The 16900-nt window shown below is 36.3% G+C and overlaps 3 protein-coding genes across 5 annotated transcripts; 2 read left to right on the top strand and 1 right to left on the bottom strand.

Moving 5' to 3' along the window:
- The first annotated feature begins 266 nt into the window (after positions 1 to 266).
- On the top strand, positions 267 to 5464 carry LOC113492279 (adrenodoxin-like). The gene is made up of 3 exons (XM_026869718.1): positions 267 to 597; positions 3273 to 3452; positions 3815 to 5464. The coding sequence occupies exons 1-3, from the start codon at positions 458 to 460 to the stop codon at positions 3969 to 3971; spliced, it is 477 nt and encodes a 158-aa protein (XP_026725519.1). The 5' UTR covers positions 267 to 457; the 3' UTR covers positions 3972 to 5464.
- Positions 5465 to 10358: 4894 nt separating this feature from the next.
- LOC113492274 (nuclear pore complex protein Nup98-Nup96-like) lies at positions 10359 to 16163 on the bottom strand. 3 transcript variants are annotated; one of them, XM_026869713.1, is made up of 6 exons: positions 16079 to 16163; positions 13651 to 13753; positions 12708 to 12829; positions 12002 to 12111; positions 11136 to 11283; positions 10359 to 10676 (listed from the first exon to the last, which is right to left on the bottom strand). In XM_026869713.1, the coding sequence occupies exons 2-6, from the start codon at positions 13670 to 13672 to the stop codon at positions 10584 to 10586; spliced, it is 495 nt and encodes a 164-aa protein (XP_026725514.1). In that variant the 5' UTR covers positions 13673 to 13753; positions 16079 to 16163; the 3' UTR covers positions 10359 to 10583. The 3 variants fall into 3 exon arrangements, with proteins under 3 accessions (XP_026725514.1, XP_026725515.1, XP_026725513.1); XM_026869714.1 differs by lacking the exon at positions 16079 to 16163 and adding an exon at positions 15807 to 16023; XM_026869712.1 differs by lacking the exon at positions 16079 to 16163 and adding an exon at positions 13864 to 14096.
- On the top strand, positions 14389 to 16617 carry LOC113492273. Its single transcript, XM_026869711.1, has 2 exons — positions 14389 to 14992; positions 16123 to 16617. The coding sequence occupies exons 1-2, from the start codon at positions 14737 to 14739 to the stop codon at positions 16605 to 16607; spliced, it is 741 nt and encodes a 246-aa protein (XP_026725512.1). The 5' UTR covers positions 14389 to 14736; the 3' UTR covers positions 16608 to 16617.
- The last annotated feature ends 283 nt before the right edge of the window (positions 16618 to 16900 follow it).

Raw genomic sequence — 16900 nt, 5'->3', positions numbered from 1 at the left:
TATTTGCAATCAGCTGTAGGAATTCATAACTTTAGTTACGAAACGTTTGTTCAACGTCAACATCAGGTGTCGCTACGTTCCTTTCAGCTCAAAAATGCAAGATCTAGTTATCAGAAAATAATTTGTAGCTTGGTCTAGACATTGATAAAATGTTCTATTTCAATTAATTCATATTATCAGGCTTTGAAAATTTATAAAATATATTGAACCATGTATATAAATGGAAATGTACCACTTGTTCGGAGAAAGTTGTCAAAATGACGTTAACGTCATGTAAAAACGGAACGTTACTTGAGTAACCTAAAATTCGTAAGGTCAAGTATAATTTTGCGAAATTATCATAATTTATTAACATATATCTCCAGGACGCTATCTCACGAAGTTACTTAATATTCGACGGCATCGCGTTCAGTGATTCAGCTTTTTTAAACGACTCTGTGTACAGAAAATCAACAAAATGTTACGGAACTTTGTAAAAAACTTTTCTTCGAAAAATCTACGTTGTATTATTAAAAACAACCGTGGATCCACAAGTTTCGGTAATATTAGGAGTATAGCCCCACTGTCGACAACAGAACTGGCGTTAAAAGACGAAAAGTAAGTCATTATTTGCATTGTTCATGTACACGTAATAAAAACTACAAACTGTACTTGTCTATGATTTTAAAAAAAGGTTGAAGTTTTGAATACTTTCGAATAGTAAAATATTAAAAAAACCTCATAGGCAATGAACATTAATGGTGGTTATGGTCAAAGTACGAATATTAAAAATTATTAAATAAATATAAGTTACGCGTCGTATTGGCGCGTTCAGAATGATTTATTTCCTGTATCTGAGTGAAGGTCAATGTTATGCCTATATACTAAAATAACATGTATGAATGGTGGCCTAACTAGAGTAAGATTCGAAATAAAAATCTAGTACTGGTCTATAAATTGTCAGTTTAAAATAACTACCAACTCACAGTAGAAGCCTTAATTGCAGTTATTTCTTAAATTCTGATAATTGAAACTTAAAAAACAATGTTTTATATCTTTAGGCATATAAATACCAACTTGTCATAGAAAAATAAATGTGTAATTATTTGAAACATGTGGTGGAATTAATAAATAAAAAAACAAATGATGGTTAATTTTATCTCAGGAATATGTTTTATCATCTTCAAAATTTTTCTTTCTCCTTAGTTATTAAACGCCATGGCAACATTATTTGATAGACTCCTTCTTTCTATACCATTCTACACACAAGGGCTGGCTTTAAATGCATTCTTTATAGTTTTAGTACTATTAATATAAACTATGCAAGCAAAGTCAATTTATCAGCTAGTGTTTAAAAAAAAATTAATACATTTTAAAAATCTAAATACCCACGTTTTTAAATGTCACTTCATTTAAATCTGTCCACCTGTTTTATTGCATTGCCATCGGGTTTGAAGCTACCCTGAAAAAAAATGTTTTTTTTTTATTGAGTGACATTTAAAAACATGGGTCTTAGATTAGTTAAATCTATTAATTAAGTATTTATTTTAAGTGAATATAGAATTAAACTGTTTTGCAAGTATGTCAGTCATAGTTTTATAAAATGTTATACTAATAAATCTAGTTCTATAGTTTAGTTAAACATCACTTGATTTAATTGTCATTCAAAGATTTATTAGAAATCTAATAAATAGCTGATTAGAAAGATAAGTAGGACAATTGATGTGTTACTATTCAAAACTTAATATGTTGGATTGAATTTTATCAATAAAAGATAAGGCAACAAACAAAAAAGATAATATTCAATAGATATGTCTATTGAAGTTAAGAATGTGCTTGATTTTTTTGTAGATGGTTACATAAATGTTATTTAAACATGATTTTTCGATTTAAGAAAATTATTAATAATCGGGATGGTGGAACTGATTCCTTAATAGGCCAATGAAACAATATTGTAACCAATATTTAATCACACATTGATTTAAAGATGAGTTATTTTACTTCATCTTTAATTTTTTTAATTTTAAAAATGTTAACATATTTGATATTATTTTTTACTAGCTTTTCGCCCGCGGCTTCGCCCGCGTCGAGGTCGGTTATATCGCGTTTCCAAGAGAACTCTTTCAAGTCCGGGATAAAAACTATCCTATGTTCTTACTCAAGGTCAACTCCATATCTGTACCAAATTTCTAAATTTCATTAAAATCAGTTCAGTGGTTTAGGACGTGAAAGCGTAACAGACAGACAGACAGACTGAGTTACTTTCGCATTTATAATATTAGTAGGGATTGTAGCGACAACAGAAGTTCCACATCTGTAAATAATTCACCTGTCTACCTAATAGTTTTTGAGATACAGCTGGGCGACAGACAGACTGACAGTGGAGTCTAGTTTTTTAACGCGCGACGCAAAAAGAGTGGTGTTATATATTTAAGCCTGTCTGTCTGCTACATCATAGCTCCCGAACATATTGAGCGATTTTGATTTAGTTTGTTTTGACATGTTCGATAAAAATATGTAAGTCAAGTCAATTAAAACTTGCGAGGGTCGAAAGGTTTTACAAAAAATAACGTCACCCACGTTTGTATATTTTTATTTTTGAAATCTATACTCTATACTAAAATACACGGTGATTTTTTAGTCGTCTTACAAAAGGAGCTCAGTTCATGTATCCGACGTAAAATACCCCTAGGCGCGATTATTATTTTTTTATCATCAACTAAGATAGTAAGTACGAAGAAAAATTAAACAAGAGAAATCTGAAATATACTCTTAAAAATGATAAAAACGCAGCCGCCCGCGCCCCTCACCATTGTTACAAGGCTCGGACCGCGTTCGCAACAGAGCTGTGTTTCTAAAAAACTACGAATTGCATCATAATATTGCATTTTCAATTTATTCAAATCTCATAAATACCATTTTTTTTATCATGAACGTGTTCTAGTCATTGGATACATGAACTGGGCTGCTTTTGTAAGACGACAAAAAAATCACGGTGTATAAAGCTGAAGAGTTTGTTTGTTTGAACGCGCTAATCTCAGGAACTACTGGTCCAAATTGAAAAATTATTTTTGTGTTGAAAATACCATTCATCGAGGAAGGTTATAGGCTATATACCATCACGCTGCGACTAATAGGAGCGAATATACAATGGAAAATGTAGCAAAAACGGGGCAAAATTTTGATCATCGACAGCTTCAAAAATTCTTATATCTTCTATCACGCGGACGAAGTCGCGGGCAACAGCTAGTTTTTAATAAAAAAAATATCCAATAATAACTCTTTATTTTCAGAATAAACATCACATTCATATTATACGATGGCAAACGATTGCAAACGGAAGCTAAAGTGGGTGACACACTGCTCGATGTGGTCGTCAACAACGACCTCAATATCGAGGGGTACGGCGCGTGTGAAGGGACCTTAACGTGCTCCACCTGCCATGTGGTGCTTAAGGACGAGGATTACAAGAGGTAGCTAACAGTTTAATAGGTCTTGGGTTAGATTCCCATCCAGGACAAATGTTTGTTTGCGTCTGGGTGTACTTTATCAACTGAATCAAAATCGTTTATTGCAATAATAATGCAACAAAAATGGCGTTGTGTGAAGGTGGTGGAATAAATATATATTCGTTTTTAAAACAATATTATTTATTCCAGAATTTATTTATTTATTTATAATAGAATAGAATAATAAATATTTATTTATAATTGCGCGGCTCTGATATATCCAAATCTATCCAGAATCGGACGATACTTCCGACACTGTTTAATACACCTTTAACTCAAATCTTATCGATCAAACATCCAAAAATATATATTTTTTTACTTTTCAGACTGCCTGAAGAACCATGCGACGAAGAACGAGATATGCTAGACCTTGCCTACGGTCTAACTGACACCTCACGCCTGGGCTGTCAGATAACCCTCACGAAGGACATGGACGGACTAGAAATCAGGGTCCCGGAGACCATTAACGATGCCAGGAGTTGATGATAGGGTTAACTAGCTTTAAAAAGCCCTCTTCTGCAAGAACTTATCAATAGTTTAGGTAGTTTGATAATAAACCCCCTGAGAGACGACGTGGAGTTGATAATAGACCTCTGAAAATGTTTGAAGATAGACCTGATTGACGGTGTAGATATGAGAATAGACCCCCAAAAAATATTAGTGATAGATCCCTGAATGAAAGTTTGATATAGAACGCTTTGAAGATCAACGTCCGATTTATAACGATGAGTCCATTATTTTCTTTCAAAAACTTTCTCAAAGAGAAAAAAAATATGGTTTAAAAAACTCGTTTTGGTAATTGCTCATTGTAATAGGTATAGTTTGGATCGTTGAATATATACCACCTAGAGGTGTTGTGTTCTATGTGACAGATAGAAAAATGAAGCTCTTTTTGCGTCCATCGACTGTTAAAATTATAAAATTTTCATAGTTTTTCAGATTTAATATTCATTTAAAACTTCATCACAGTTTCCTATAAATAAAATAGTTCATATTGATCAGTCTTCCAGAAGATGGGTAGATATTGTTACAGCGAGCTTTCATTTCGCCGCGATACACGATGTCTTGTACAGTCAATAGCAAGTCATTGATCAAAATCACAAATTGAGAAGACCTATAACTGTCAAAATTGACACTGACAATATTTTGACGTTTGTTTAACGTCAAATTGATAGAATTTAAAATAGTTTTACAATAATGGACGATTTGAAATAATAATGTTATGGTTGGCGTGAGAGCGTAACGCATCTTTCTTTGACAATTACATGAGTCATCATAAGAACAGGCGATTTTAAGACTTTTGACTAAATTAGGCCCAAATACCGCTATTTATAATGGCAGATAAAGCAATGATAATTGGATTCAATTGGCACTACTCGTATTCTTCAAAGTCAACTCAAAAATTGTCTTGAATAATTGACATTACCCGCTAGCTGAGTGGTCGAGGTATCCACGCCAAAACCACCGAGCTGTGCCGCGGTTTCGATCCCCGCGTAGGGCAATCATTTGTGTGATCCACGAATGCTTGTCCTGATTCTGGGTGTCTTTGTGTATGTGACTTGAATGTTTGTCAAACCCCCGCGACACAAGTATTAAATTCCTTAATTTAATGCGGAAGTCGATTTTTAAAACACGTATACGAATGTTGTCAAATTAAATCCAATTTCTATTTATTCATCGGCTATTGTAAATAGCAGAATTTGGCCTAATACACCACAACTTATAACATATATTTTTGTAGGCCTAAAATTGGCAGACAAAGTATGTGGACGAACATTGCACAATTATAAAATGACAACTGTCAGGCACTAGTTGATATTTTTGGAGTGACTTAGTTTTGTACTAATAATACTTAAATTTCATTAAGCTATTAAGATTCTTTGAGAAACAATACTTATATCTAATATACACCGTGATTTTTTAGTCGTCTTACAAAAGCAGCCCAGTTCATGTATCCAATGACTAGAACACGTTCATGATAAAAAAATAGGTATTTATGAGATTTTAAAAAAATGAAATGCAATTTTTTTTTCAATAATATGATGCAATTCGTAGTTTTTTAGAAACACAGCTCTGTTGCGAGCGCGGTCCGAGCCTTGTAATAATGGTGAGGGGCGCAGGCGGTGGCGTTTTTATCATTTTTAAGAGTATATTTCAGATATCTCTTGTTTAATTTTCTTTGTACTTATTATCTTAGTTGATGATAAAAAAAGAAATCGCTCCTAGGGGTATTTTACGTCGGATACATGAACTGGGCTGCTTTTGTAAGACGACAAAAATATCACCGTGTATAAAATTGTTGTGTCACGGTGTACGTAATTGAACTCCTCCGAAACGGCTCGACCAATTCTTATGATATGTGTGAGTATTGGGTAGGTCTGAGTATATTATCGAACAACATATATCTCTGATTGTGTGACATTTTTTGAGGCTAAATTAAGTTATTTATATTTGTGCAACATATTCCAAAAATATCAACTCGAATTATTGTTATTGTTGTAGATAAGTACCTCATAGCTATAAAAGATTTATATTTTGACGTAAATAAATTAAAAAAAGATTTAACATAAATAATTAAAATTATTTATTGAAAAAATATATATTTAAATATTGTTCGTTAAAAACATAGTCTTAGGTTGGCGCTAAAATAGCTGTCAAAAATGCAAGATGGCCACCTGTCTAATATTTTTTAATTCTATTTAACCCATTACCAAGATAATTTTTTACAAGTAATTATATTAGGGTTTTGTTATATTCTGCCCAAATTAAAGGACTTTTTTATGTTTATCCATAAATTTTAATAAAGTCGAAATAAAATCTTGTTCCTAAAGAGTTTAGATACCAAATTCAGATTAGTTTTATGAAGGTTTATGAAAACTATTTTTTGAAGGAAAACATATTATTTTAAAATACATTTTGATCAGGTTTCTATTGCCTCCCCTCTCCTTATGCCCCTTGAAATATATGCAATATTTTAATATCTTTACTGTTACATTAATAAAAATAAAGAATATAAAGATAGTATTTCCCATCGACCCTAATCTTTGTCACGCGTTGATCACTCCTAACCCTACGTCGAAAAGGCACTGTTTCCATAGTAAGATTCATTTTTGTTCCGAAGCAATATTTCATACTACTTAGCCTAAATACCTTACAAAAAAAAACATGACGTATTTTTGACAGCTGCATAAAAAAATAATATAAATAGGTTGTTTTTTTCTATTTTATACTTTTTCCTTTACTTTTTTTTACGTAGATAGGAATAATAGTAAAATATGTTTTTGTTATTTTATTTTATTACCGTAAAGACAATTTAGTTATTGTATTTATAAATATATTAGTTAAATCAATGTTGTATTTTATTTCTCACCCCATTTTTTACAAAATAGTTTTGAAAACATAAATAAGAGAGGTCCCAGACCTTTATATTTTGCATGGCCGTCGCCCAGATGTGGAACTTAAAACAGGCTATTAAACAAATGCTTTTCACGTTAGGCTGACGTCATTTTCTTTCAATAAAATTGCGTTACGGTATGCAATCTGCGGATATTAGATTGTTTATAATTAATATGTCCAAGTACAAATATAAAAAAACATCTGACATTTTTTACATTTTTTTTAATTCTTTTTGTATTAGCGTTAAATGAATTTTAGATAAAGTTTAATCCAATCAAGTTTTTTTTATTAGGAGATTATATATCCAAATTTTCACGTTAAATCAAGATTAATAATTTTCTTTTAATTTTAATAATCTTTAATTCACTTTTAATCGCAATTTCATTACAGTATACTAATTAAAAATCGTTTTTGAAATGGCGTTGTGGAAATTCGTTTTTAAAACATGTGGACGTTTGATGTATATTTTATTTTAAATTAAAAAAGTGTTTTTCATTATGTATAGTTTAAGCTTAGTTTTACTTTTTTTATTAGCAGGTAATTATAATAAAATGTCATAACATTCGGAAGAGATTTGCATGTTTTGTTGGTTCATCACAATTTGTTGGTACCCATACTAAAAAAATAATTTAAAAATTTTATAAAACCCACATTTTTAAGTGTCACTCCATCCAATTTTTATCAAAATCAGTTCAGCCGTTTTTATAGTTGTAAATTGCATTGTTACCGGGTTTTGAAGCTACCCTGAAAATTTCAGCTTGCTAGCTTATCGGGAACTGTCTCAAAATTGAGCAAAAATCCCACCGGAACGACAAACAAATATACACGAAAAGTGAGTGTATGTAAACGTGGGAAAATTGCGACACCACTAATTTTCTATACATTGCCTATCTCGCTCCGACAATCACAACAACTTTACAAAACACTATAAGGTTATACACTACAGTCAAATAAGACTTTATTTATGTAAACTTTTTTTTCAATTTCACACATAATACCTCATTTATGTTGAACTTTTTAATCATTTTTTTTTCAGTGGTATCAGCTCATTTGCAGCGCCGGAAAGTTATAAAAAACCAAGTTAAAAAATCTACAAAATATCTCACTCTGAAGCAAATAAAACCAAAAGGAATATTTCAATACCACATCCCCCATATCCATGGTTACAAATCTGATGGAGAGGCGTCGGATTCAGATTGGGAGTTCATGGGATATGATGACTATAATTATCAATTTAAATAAATATTAAATTCTTCACTCCCGGCTCCGAGCGCGAAGACTCAGAGTTGGACCTGTCCGCTGTGGAGGCAGACCAAATGGGCATGCGACTGCCGCTGCCGCCGTACGTGGCGAACTACGACCTCAACATGGAGACGGTGAGTCGAGCTACGCGGACTACTATGGACTACACTAGCTACGAGCTATGCTTATGCGATTTTGGCGAGGTCGCGATTTAGATGGGTCTGGGTTAAGTTTCATTGGCGAGGTCGCGCGATGTAGATGATTGGTCGAAATTAAGCAAATTTTGTCGACGCTGATTTCGCTGATTCGGTTGGGTCGAGGTGGAGTGTCGAAAGTGACTATGTATCAAGTTCTCCGCACTTACGAGGGTGTCTTCACCCCCGGCTCTTAAAATGGAGACGGTGAGTCGAGCAAGATTAAGTTAAGCAACACTTACCGAGGTTGCTAATTCGATGAGTGACCGTTAACGTTACGCTGAGAGACAATATGGATTGTTCACAATTATGCAACTTTCGCTTAGTTAGTTAGTTAGTATTAGGATCGATGATGCAAATTAAGATATTCTTGTCGAACTTGCGAATTGAGTGGGTCTCTCGGTTCTGGATAAGTCGTGGTGAAGCAATTCTAATTGTAAGATCATGATAAATATAAGTCTAGGTTATCACATTACTTAGTACATGTACGAATACAAATGACTCGACGAATATAAATATCTTAATAGTTATAATCATAGGAGTTGAGTTAATCTACACCAAAACATAATAATATACGAGAAGGATGGTCTAAAGATAATATAGGGACCGTAAGATAAGGTAGGGGCGCAGCATCAGCAATCAAAATTACTTGAATCTAAACTAATATTATAAAGCTGAAGAGTTTGTTTGTTTGTTTGAACGCGCTAATTTCAGGAGCAATTTTTACATATTGAAAAAATATTTTTGTGTTAAGTAAACGGAAGCCCGCAAAGATTCCCTGTTTTTTTGCACATATTCCATTGTATCTTCGCTCCTTTTGGTCGCAGCGTGATGTTATATAGCCTATAGCCTTCCCTGATAAATAGTCTATTCAACACAAAAATATTTTTCAATTGAAACCAGTAGTTCCTGAGATTAGCGCGTACAAACAAACAAATATTTCAGGTCACTGTATCTAAGCCAATGTGAACTTAAACTGTCATCATCATCGTCCATTGATTGATGGCTATTGATGTAACAGAGGTGGTTTATCGGAACCGACGTCGGAATCTCGATCCCCGCGTAGGACAAGCATTTGTGTGATCTACGAATGCTTGTCCTGTCTTTTCGGTTCATTGGCAACAGGCTCTACAAGAAATTTCTCTAAACTAGAGACACTGGATCTTAATTATTTGAAATACAAAATTTGGAGTCAATTTTTTTCAAATTTATGTTTGACTAGCGGTCGCCCGCAGCTTTGCCCTCGTGATACATTTTAATTTTAATCGTATTTGTTTTGAAATCGACTAAAACGAACCCTATTTTACTTTTAATAACTCTAAGGTCCGATTTTTCAATCGTCAGATAACTTTTGTCTGACTAATAAATATGGCCGTTTGACATATTTTCTATACAAAATCTGTCAAAACGTCAAACATTTTCGTCGAATAAAAGTTATCTGGCGATTGAAAAATCGGCCTTAAGAAGTACAAAGATTTCATATTTCATTTGTCTCTTTGAAAGAAAAACTGATTGATTTTGACACGTCTTATTATTACTAATTTTAATTTAACTCCACAATTAACTTAATATACACCGTTTATAATTATTTGGAAAGTCACCTTCAAATTCTAAAATGTGGATCAATCATGAAATCGTATCATCTGATCACGCCTGTGTTTTGATGCGCGCACGCATCTCACGGGACTTGTCAGATGAATCATTAATATTGGATAATAGTGCAAAGTTCAGCCACCAGGGTGCAACACTAGCACATACAGTTAACAACCACGGATCAACAGATTCGCGAAGCAATTTCTTTAGATCATCAACTTTTAAATGGCCGTAAGATTTTATTATATATAGTTTAAAACAAAGATGACTGCACGGATAGCCGAGTGGTTGAGGTCTCCACGCCAGACCAAACACGACGTGTTAGTTCGAACCCGCGTAGGACAAGCATTTGTGTGATCCACGAATGCTTGTCCTGAGTCTGGGTGTCTTGTGCATGCGACTTGAATGTTTGTGAAACTCCCCGCGACATAAGGATTAAAAATGAAAAACGATAATGAAAATGAAATTGATATATCTACATATAATATTGAATACCCAGTAGTTATATTTAAATAATTCGGTACGACAAGTCATTGAGCTTGTGTAAAATAGCGGTTTGTTTACTGTATAAGGCTTTTATGGGCTTTGTCTAATATCCCTTATTTTCACATTGATCAGAGTTATAGAAAGTGATGGTATAGTCTATCACCGTGTTATCATCATCTAGTGATTAGCTGGCGGCGGCTCGTTGTGGGGCTGGTGGTGAGTTTGGTGATGAGATACTGCAAGACTCGGCCGCTCGCTCTGCTAGTAGTGAACTTATCTGCAAAGAAAGGTTTTATATTACTTTCATTTTGACAAACTCTGTGGTCGAATGGCGTGAGCACCGGTTTCAAGGAGTCGCTAGCTCTGAGGTCCCGTCAATGTAAAAAATCATATTTCTACGTTGTCTCGGGTCTGGGTGTTTGTGGTACCTTCGTTGTATCTGAATTCCAAAACACAAGTGCTTCAGCAACTTACTTTGGGTTCAGAACAATGTACGTGATGTTGTCCGCATTTATTCATTTATTTATTTATTTAATACGGAAGACTTACAGCTAAACACATTTAGATTGGACACAGTCAAGTTAACAAGAAGCCAATTACAGGTCTTCACTTGTAGAAATAATGAGTCATTTTATCCTTTAATAAGCTAATTCCTTCTACATTTAAAGCTGACTCCTAGTGTCTCGGGCCGGGGCGTCGCCTGCAGGGGGTGAGGGGGTGCTAGTGTGTGACTGACCGAGGAGTGCGCGGCGTGCGTGGTGCCGGGCGGCAGGCGCAGCGCCCTCAGCAGCGCGGCGAGGCGGGCGCCGGCCTCTCCGGCCGCCAGCGTGCACTGTACTAGTCGCGCGCCCATCTCCGCGCGGGCGAAGCGCCCGGCTGCGCTCCTGCGGGGAAATAACCATGTCAATATCTATGTCTTTTAAACTCTTCGTTAAGAAATTTAATCCCTGTGAAACGGGAGGCTCTTAAATATTCAAGTCACATGCACTAAAACGTCCAGACTCAGACTAAGAATATTCATACGTTGATCACACAAATGCTTGTCCTACTCTGGATCGGACCCGCGCCACGTCGCACAAGGTCAATTTGCCCTGGTGTTCTTGTTAACGATCGATACAAAACGAAAACGATCAATATCCTAACCCTAACTTCAGCGAAGGTTTAAACGATAATAAAATATGCAAAAAAAATGTATCTTTGTCTGCATTGTTATCATCGACTGTTAGGCGGTACGTACCAAGACCGTACATACGTACTAATGCACACCAAGATTGTTTACCTTTAGTTAACTACCTAAACAAATTGATAATAGTAAGTATAATCTATACTAATATATAAAGCTTAAGAGTTTGTTTATTTGTTTGAACGCGCTAATCTCAGGAACTACTGGTCCAAATTGCAAAAATATTTTTGTGTTGAATAGACCATTCATCGAGGAAGGCTTTAGGCTATAAACCATCACGCTGCGACTAATAGGAGCGAATATACAATGCAAAATGTGAAGAAAACAGGGCAGGTGTAAATCATAACTTATATCTTCTACCCACGGGGACGAAGTCGCGGGCAACAGCTAGTCTTGAATATACATATAAGAGTGCTTACTTAGGTTGTAAGGCCCCCAGGGCCCTAGCGGCGGCGGCGACCCGCGGCCGCAGCGCCTCCAGGCGCGCCGCCACGCCCGCCGCGTCTGAACACGACGCTAGGCCCAGGATCTAGGGGGGAAAAGTACAAACAGACGTTATAAGTCATATTTTGGTACTAGATCAGTAAATATTCGAAATTATATGTATTTACTTGACTTTAGAAAAGGAAGCGATTGCTGAGTTTTTGAAGCTCAAAAAATACATGTACGTATAAAGAAAAATATTGCTTCAAATTTCTTATGTTTTTTAAAGGGTAAGTTACTCTTTGGCTTGCGGAAGGCTTTCTTCAAACAATAGATTATGTAGTATGCAAAAATAAACGATTAGTTTTTGAACAAAGTGCATGTTTTTAAAGAAAACGCTTAAGCTTCGAGTAATCTGATATTAAAAAAACCAGTCAAGTGAAAGTGGGACTCGCGACACTGAGGGTTCCGTATTCAACAAGAAATAACAATTTTAATAACAACATTTTGTACCGAAAGATTTTCATGACTATTTCTATGCATGCACGCATGTTCACATTAACTTCTAGATCTCGGAATGTATATAAAAGTGACTATTAAACAACAAAGCTATCTCTTACCACATATATTATTTATGCAATACAAATAATAAATAAATTCTCCACCTAAATAACAAAACATCGTATATAACTAGTGTCGTACCTCATCACAGACGTGTAGATAGTGATGTAACGCCTGTCCGCCGCTCTCCCAGCCGCTGACCTCGTGTCTTTGGGCGGCTTCGTTCATACGCTCGAGTAAGGGCGCTATGCTTTGTAGATCATCTGGGGAAATGATTAAATATATATAACGTGTCAAATTTTTATTTAAAATAAGGAGTAGAGTCTGTTTGTATGGCAATTTGTGGATATGTTTTTGTATAATTTTGAAGCTTTTTTTTTGCCTATTTAATTTACCACTGAAGGGCAAAGATCCCTATTCAATTCTTTCACTCTACCGGTCTATGACTTTTTCCGACAATTTATTTGTAGCATGCATCTATTTATTACAGACAAAGGACCCGGACAGACTTCCGTAATAATTATTTTGAGCACAGACTATTGAAAAAGCCTATAGCGCTCTAAGCTATTTATTCCTTGTGTCGTGCTAGTTTCACACATATTCAAGTCACATGCACAAGACAGGCATCTTAAATTAACAGATATTAACGGATAGGCGATGTTGTTTCTTTTCTGCTGAAGCGGTGAAGGGTGGGTGAAACTGGGTGCTGTCCAATGTAATCTGAACTTCAAAAAGTGATACTTAGTTGCCTAATTTTAATAAATTACTTTTGATTTTGATAAATGATTAATGCGGACAACATCACATACATTGTTCTGAACCCAAAGTAAGTTGCTAAGCACTCGTGTTATGGAGTTCAGATACAACGAAGGTACCACAAACACCCAGACCCGAGACAATGTAGAAATGTGTTTTTTTACATTGACCCGACCGGGGATTGAACCCGGGACCTCAGAGCTAGCGACACCTTGAAACCGGTGCGTACGCCACTCGACCACGGAGGACATCATTTTGGTTGTTAAAGGCTTCGCTCTAATAATGAATCAGTTTCACGATAGTTATTATGAGAATACTACATGCTTACCGGCTAACACAGCTCTGGGCATGAGGTCATCCAGCAGTACGCGGTGTGCCGCGTTGTAGTGTCCCGCGCCAACCAAGTAAGAAGCTTCTAGGGCCGGCTGGTGCTACGGACAAACATTTATTGTTAATAATTATTATAAACAACATTTATTTATTGATTAACATTAGCTGACAAGCTTTTTGCAATTATTTATTTATTTCAACTTTCAAGTACAATTATTGTGGTACACAACGAGGACTTAATGCCGCGATTCATTATCTACCAGTCAACCTTTGGGTAGAAAAACAGAATAGGTACAACAATTATTCCATTCATCTTATAGGTACATTTCTCGTGTTATGGTGTACAAATATTTTTGTTAAATTCCACGCAAAGTCTTGGTTATAGCTAGCTTAAATATAATAACAGTATTTCACAACGCCATCTAGTCTCAAACTAAGCAACGCTTGTATTATGAGTACTAGACAACTGATAAACATCTTAATATATATAAATCTCGTGTCACAATGTTTGTCCTCAATGGACTCCTAAACCACTTAACCGATTATAATAAAATTCGCACACCATGTGCAGTTCGATCCAACTTGAGAGATAGGATAGTTTAAATCTCTAGGTATAGTCGCAATTTCTTCTAACCACGCGGACGAAGTCGCGGGCAACAGCTAGTACTTATATATTTCTAAATACATACATAATTTAGATAAGTTATAACCAGACACAGAACAAATGATCGTGCTTATCACACAAACATTTGTCCTAGCATTCTGATATTTAGAACAAATTACCTCATTATTAAATGATGCTACGGTTAACTCACGCGAATTTATCGGGATCGCCCGACTAGTTTCGGACCCAACGGGAGTCCTTAATCATGACCTGATTTTGTTGAATCAGTTTGCCTCGCGAAAAACTAATCCCTTAACGACCAAAAACATTTTTTTTGGTAGATACCTAGTCATAATGATGTTACTTTTCAGTTGATATAGGTAATATGTACGATATAATTTAAGTATATATCCCATAGCGACGACTCGACCCGCTCTAAAGTATTTCTGACGCGTTAAGTTTCAAAAATATTCAAGTCACATGCACAAGACACCCAGACTCAGGACAAGCATTCGTGGATCACACAAATGCCTGTCCTACGCGGGGATCGAACTAACACGTCGCTCACAGTTTGTCGTGGTGAAGTCAACCACTCGGTTATCCGTGCAGTCATTCCTAAATATTGTTATTGTTTCAGCGTTCGGCGTCAAGAGCCCGACGAGTGAACTAGCTCGTTTAGAACATCGACAGAGCCATAATGTGCAACTGATGAAGGCTTCACTATATGCTGATACAGGTATATATATTTAAATTGTTGTTTTTTTCATTGTTATAGAGTTTCTTGCCGGTTCCTCTCCATAGGAATGTCATTTTTTGAACCGCGCCCTTAGCGACTAGTTTTGTATTTCAATGTTTTTTAGTCTTTTTTTAGATTGACTAGAAATATCAATATTTTGTTTTTTAAAAATAGTCTGTCAGTCATTTCAATTCTTCGGTGTGTAATAAGACTGCACGTTTAAGGTACAAGTTGGCAGCCGACCGCAGGCGACAACTGCAGACGACATGTCGTCGCTTCATGTCGTCGCGACACGTCGTTGCGTCCTGTCGCTGCAGTCATGATTTCGATCCCGACTGCAGACGACAACTGCAGATGGCATCCAGTTGATTCCGAGCGGTCCGTGAAATAAGATGTCGGACGTGTTTGAGAATAGTGATCGCAATTTTTTACGTCTTTTATTAGAAGAGGAAGATGATGATGATGACTTGCTTTTATTATACAGAAATAGACGACAAGCCACATGTCCTATGATTAAACGCAGAGCAAGTGAGGGAACTTATTCAATACTGATCAAAAACCATTTGAAAAGCGATATGAAAGAATTCAGAGAGTATTGTCGTTTAAATGAAACACGCTCGACGTGTTGTTGCTCCGGCGTCAGCGACACTACTGATTTGCGGTCGGGCGACACTGACATCTGACGCTCGGCGACGCGTCGCTAGCTTCATGTCGCTAACTACGGAGGGAATTTCATAGAAATACATAGAAACCAGTAGTGTCGTTGCGACATGTCGTCTGCAGTTGTCGCCTGCGGTCGGCTGCCAACTTGTACCTTTAATTTGTCGTCCTGTTGCAGTCGTGGTATTCAAACTACACTTGAAGTGATATTTGCGATTGGATTGCAGTTTAAATGCGTTCTGCGTCTTAAGAGCTTTCGGCTTATTTCGAAGCCTACACAACAGTTGTTAAATACGAATAAAAAACTATTTTATTGTTTCTTCTTAATCAATATTCAACAAAAGCTTCTATCCGCTAATTTCTAGCATTTTTATCAAAATCTGTCTATTGTTTTAATCATTACATTACAATTACTGTTTCTAGAACCGTTTAAATTTTATCTGTTTTCTATTCAATTTTCCTCCTCCTAGAAATGGAAGACGACGCGTCAGTGTCGACGGGCGACCAGTTGGTCCCGGTGTCGGCCCCGCTGCTGGCCGCGCCCGCCCTGCAGCCGCCGCCCGCCCTGCTGCAGCAAGAACCGCCCGCTGAAGCAGACGCACCAGACACTGAAGGTAGGTCTGCAGCAGCCAAACATTTAGAGTCACCTCACGACACTAAAACACTTGACATAAGCTGGTCGATAAATACATGCCGCTTGGTGGCACAGGCTTTTATTTTTTTTACTACTCCCGTTGTAAGGAATTTAAACTTTGTATCACGGTTGTTCCACAAACATTCAAGTCACAAGCACAAGACACCCAGACTCAGGACAAGAATTCGTGGATCACACAAACGCTTGTCCTACGCGAGAGATCTGACGAAACTACAAGACGTCGGTGATATTTGGCACCTCAACCACTTGGCTGTCAGTGCAGTCAAGTCTTACTTAGACTGGCCTTTTTATATTCGTTAATAGGTTAAAAAAATCTGATGCAGGGCCGGATCTAGGGGCCCAGGGGCCCCGAGGCCTCGAGGCAACAAAGGAGTGGGGGCCCCCTTGGTTCAAGTCATAGTGGGCCCCTAGGCACTGGCCTAAAGTGCTTTATGGATAATACGGCACTGAAGAGATGTATCGCAAAAAAAGAATTATAATTGGCACTATTTTCAAGATGGCGGCCGTGGGACAAGGGTGTCAACCTCACAAACTAAATAAATAAATAAATGCGGACACCAGACCCGAGACAATGTAGAAATGTTTATTTTTAC

Source organism: Trichoplusia ni, chromosome 3 (genome assembly GCF_003590095.1).
Source record: "Trichoplusia ni isolate ovarian cell line Hi5 chromosome 3, tn1, whole genome shotgun sequence".
In the NCBI taxonomy this organism is placed as follows: Eukaryota; Metazoa; Arthropoda; class Insecta; order Lepidoptera; family Noctuidae; genus Trichoplusia; species Trichoplusia ni.
This window is presented reverse-complemented; position numbering and strand designations above follow the sequence as displayed.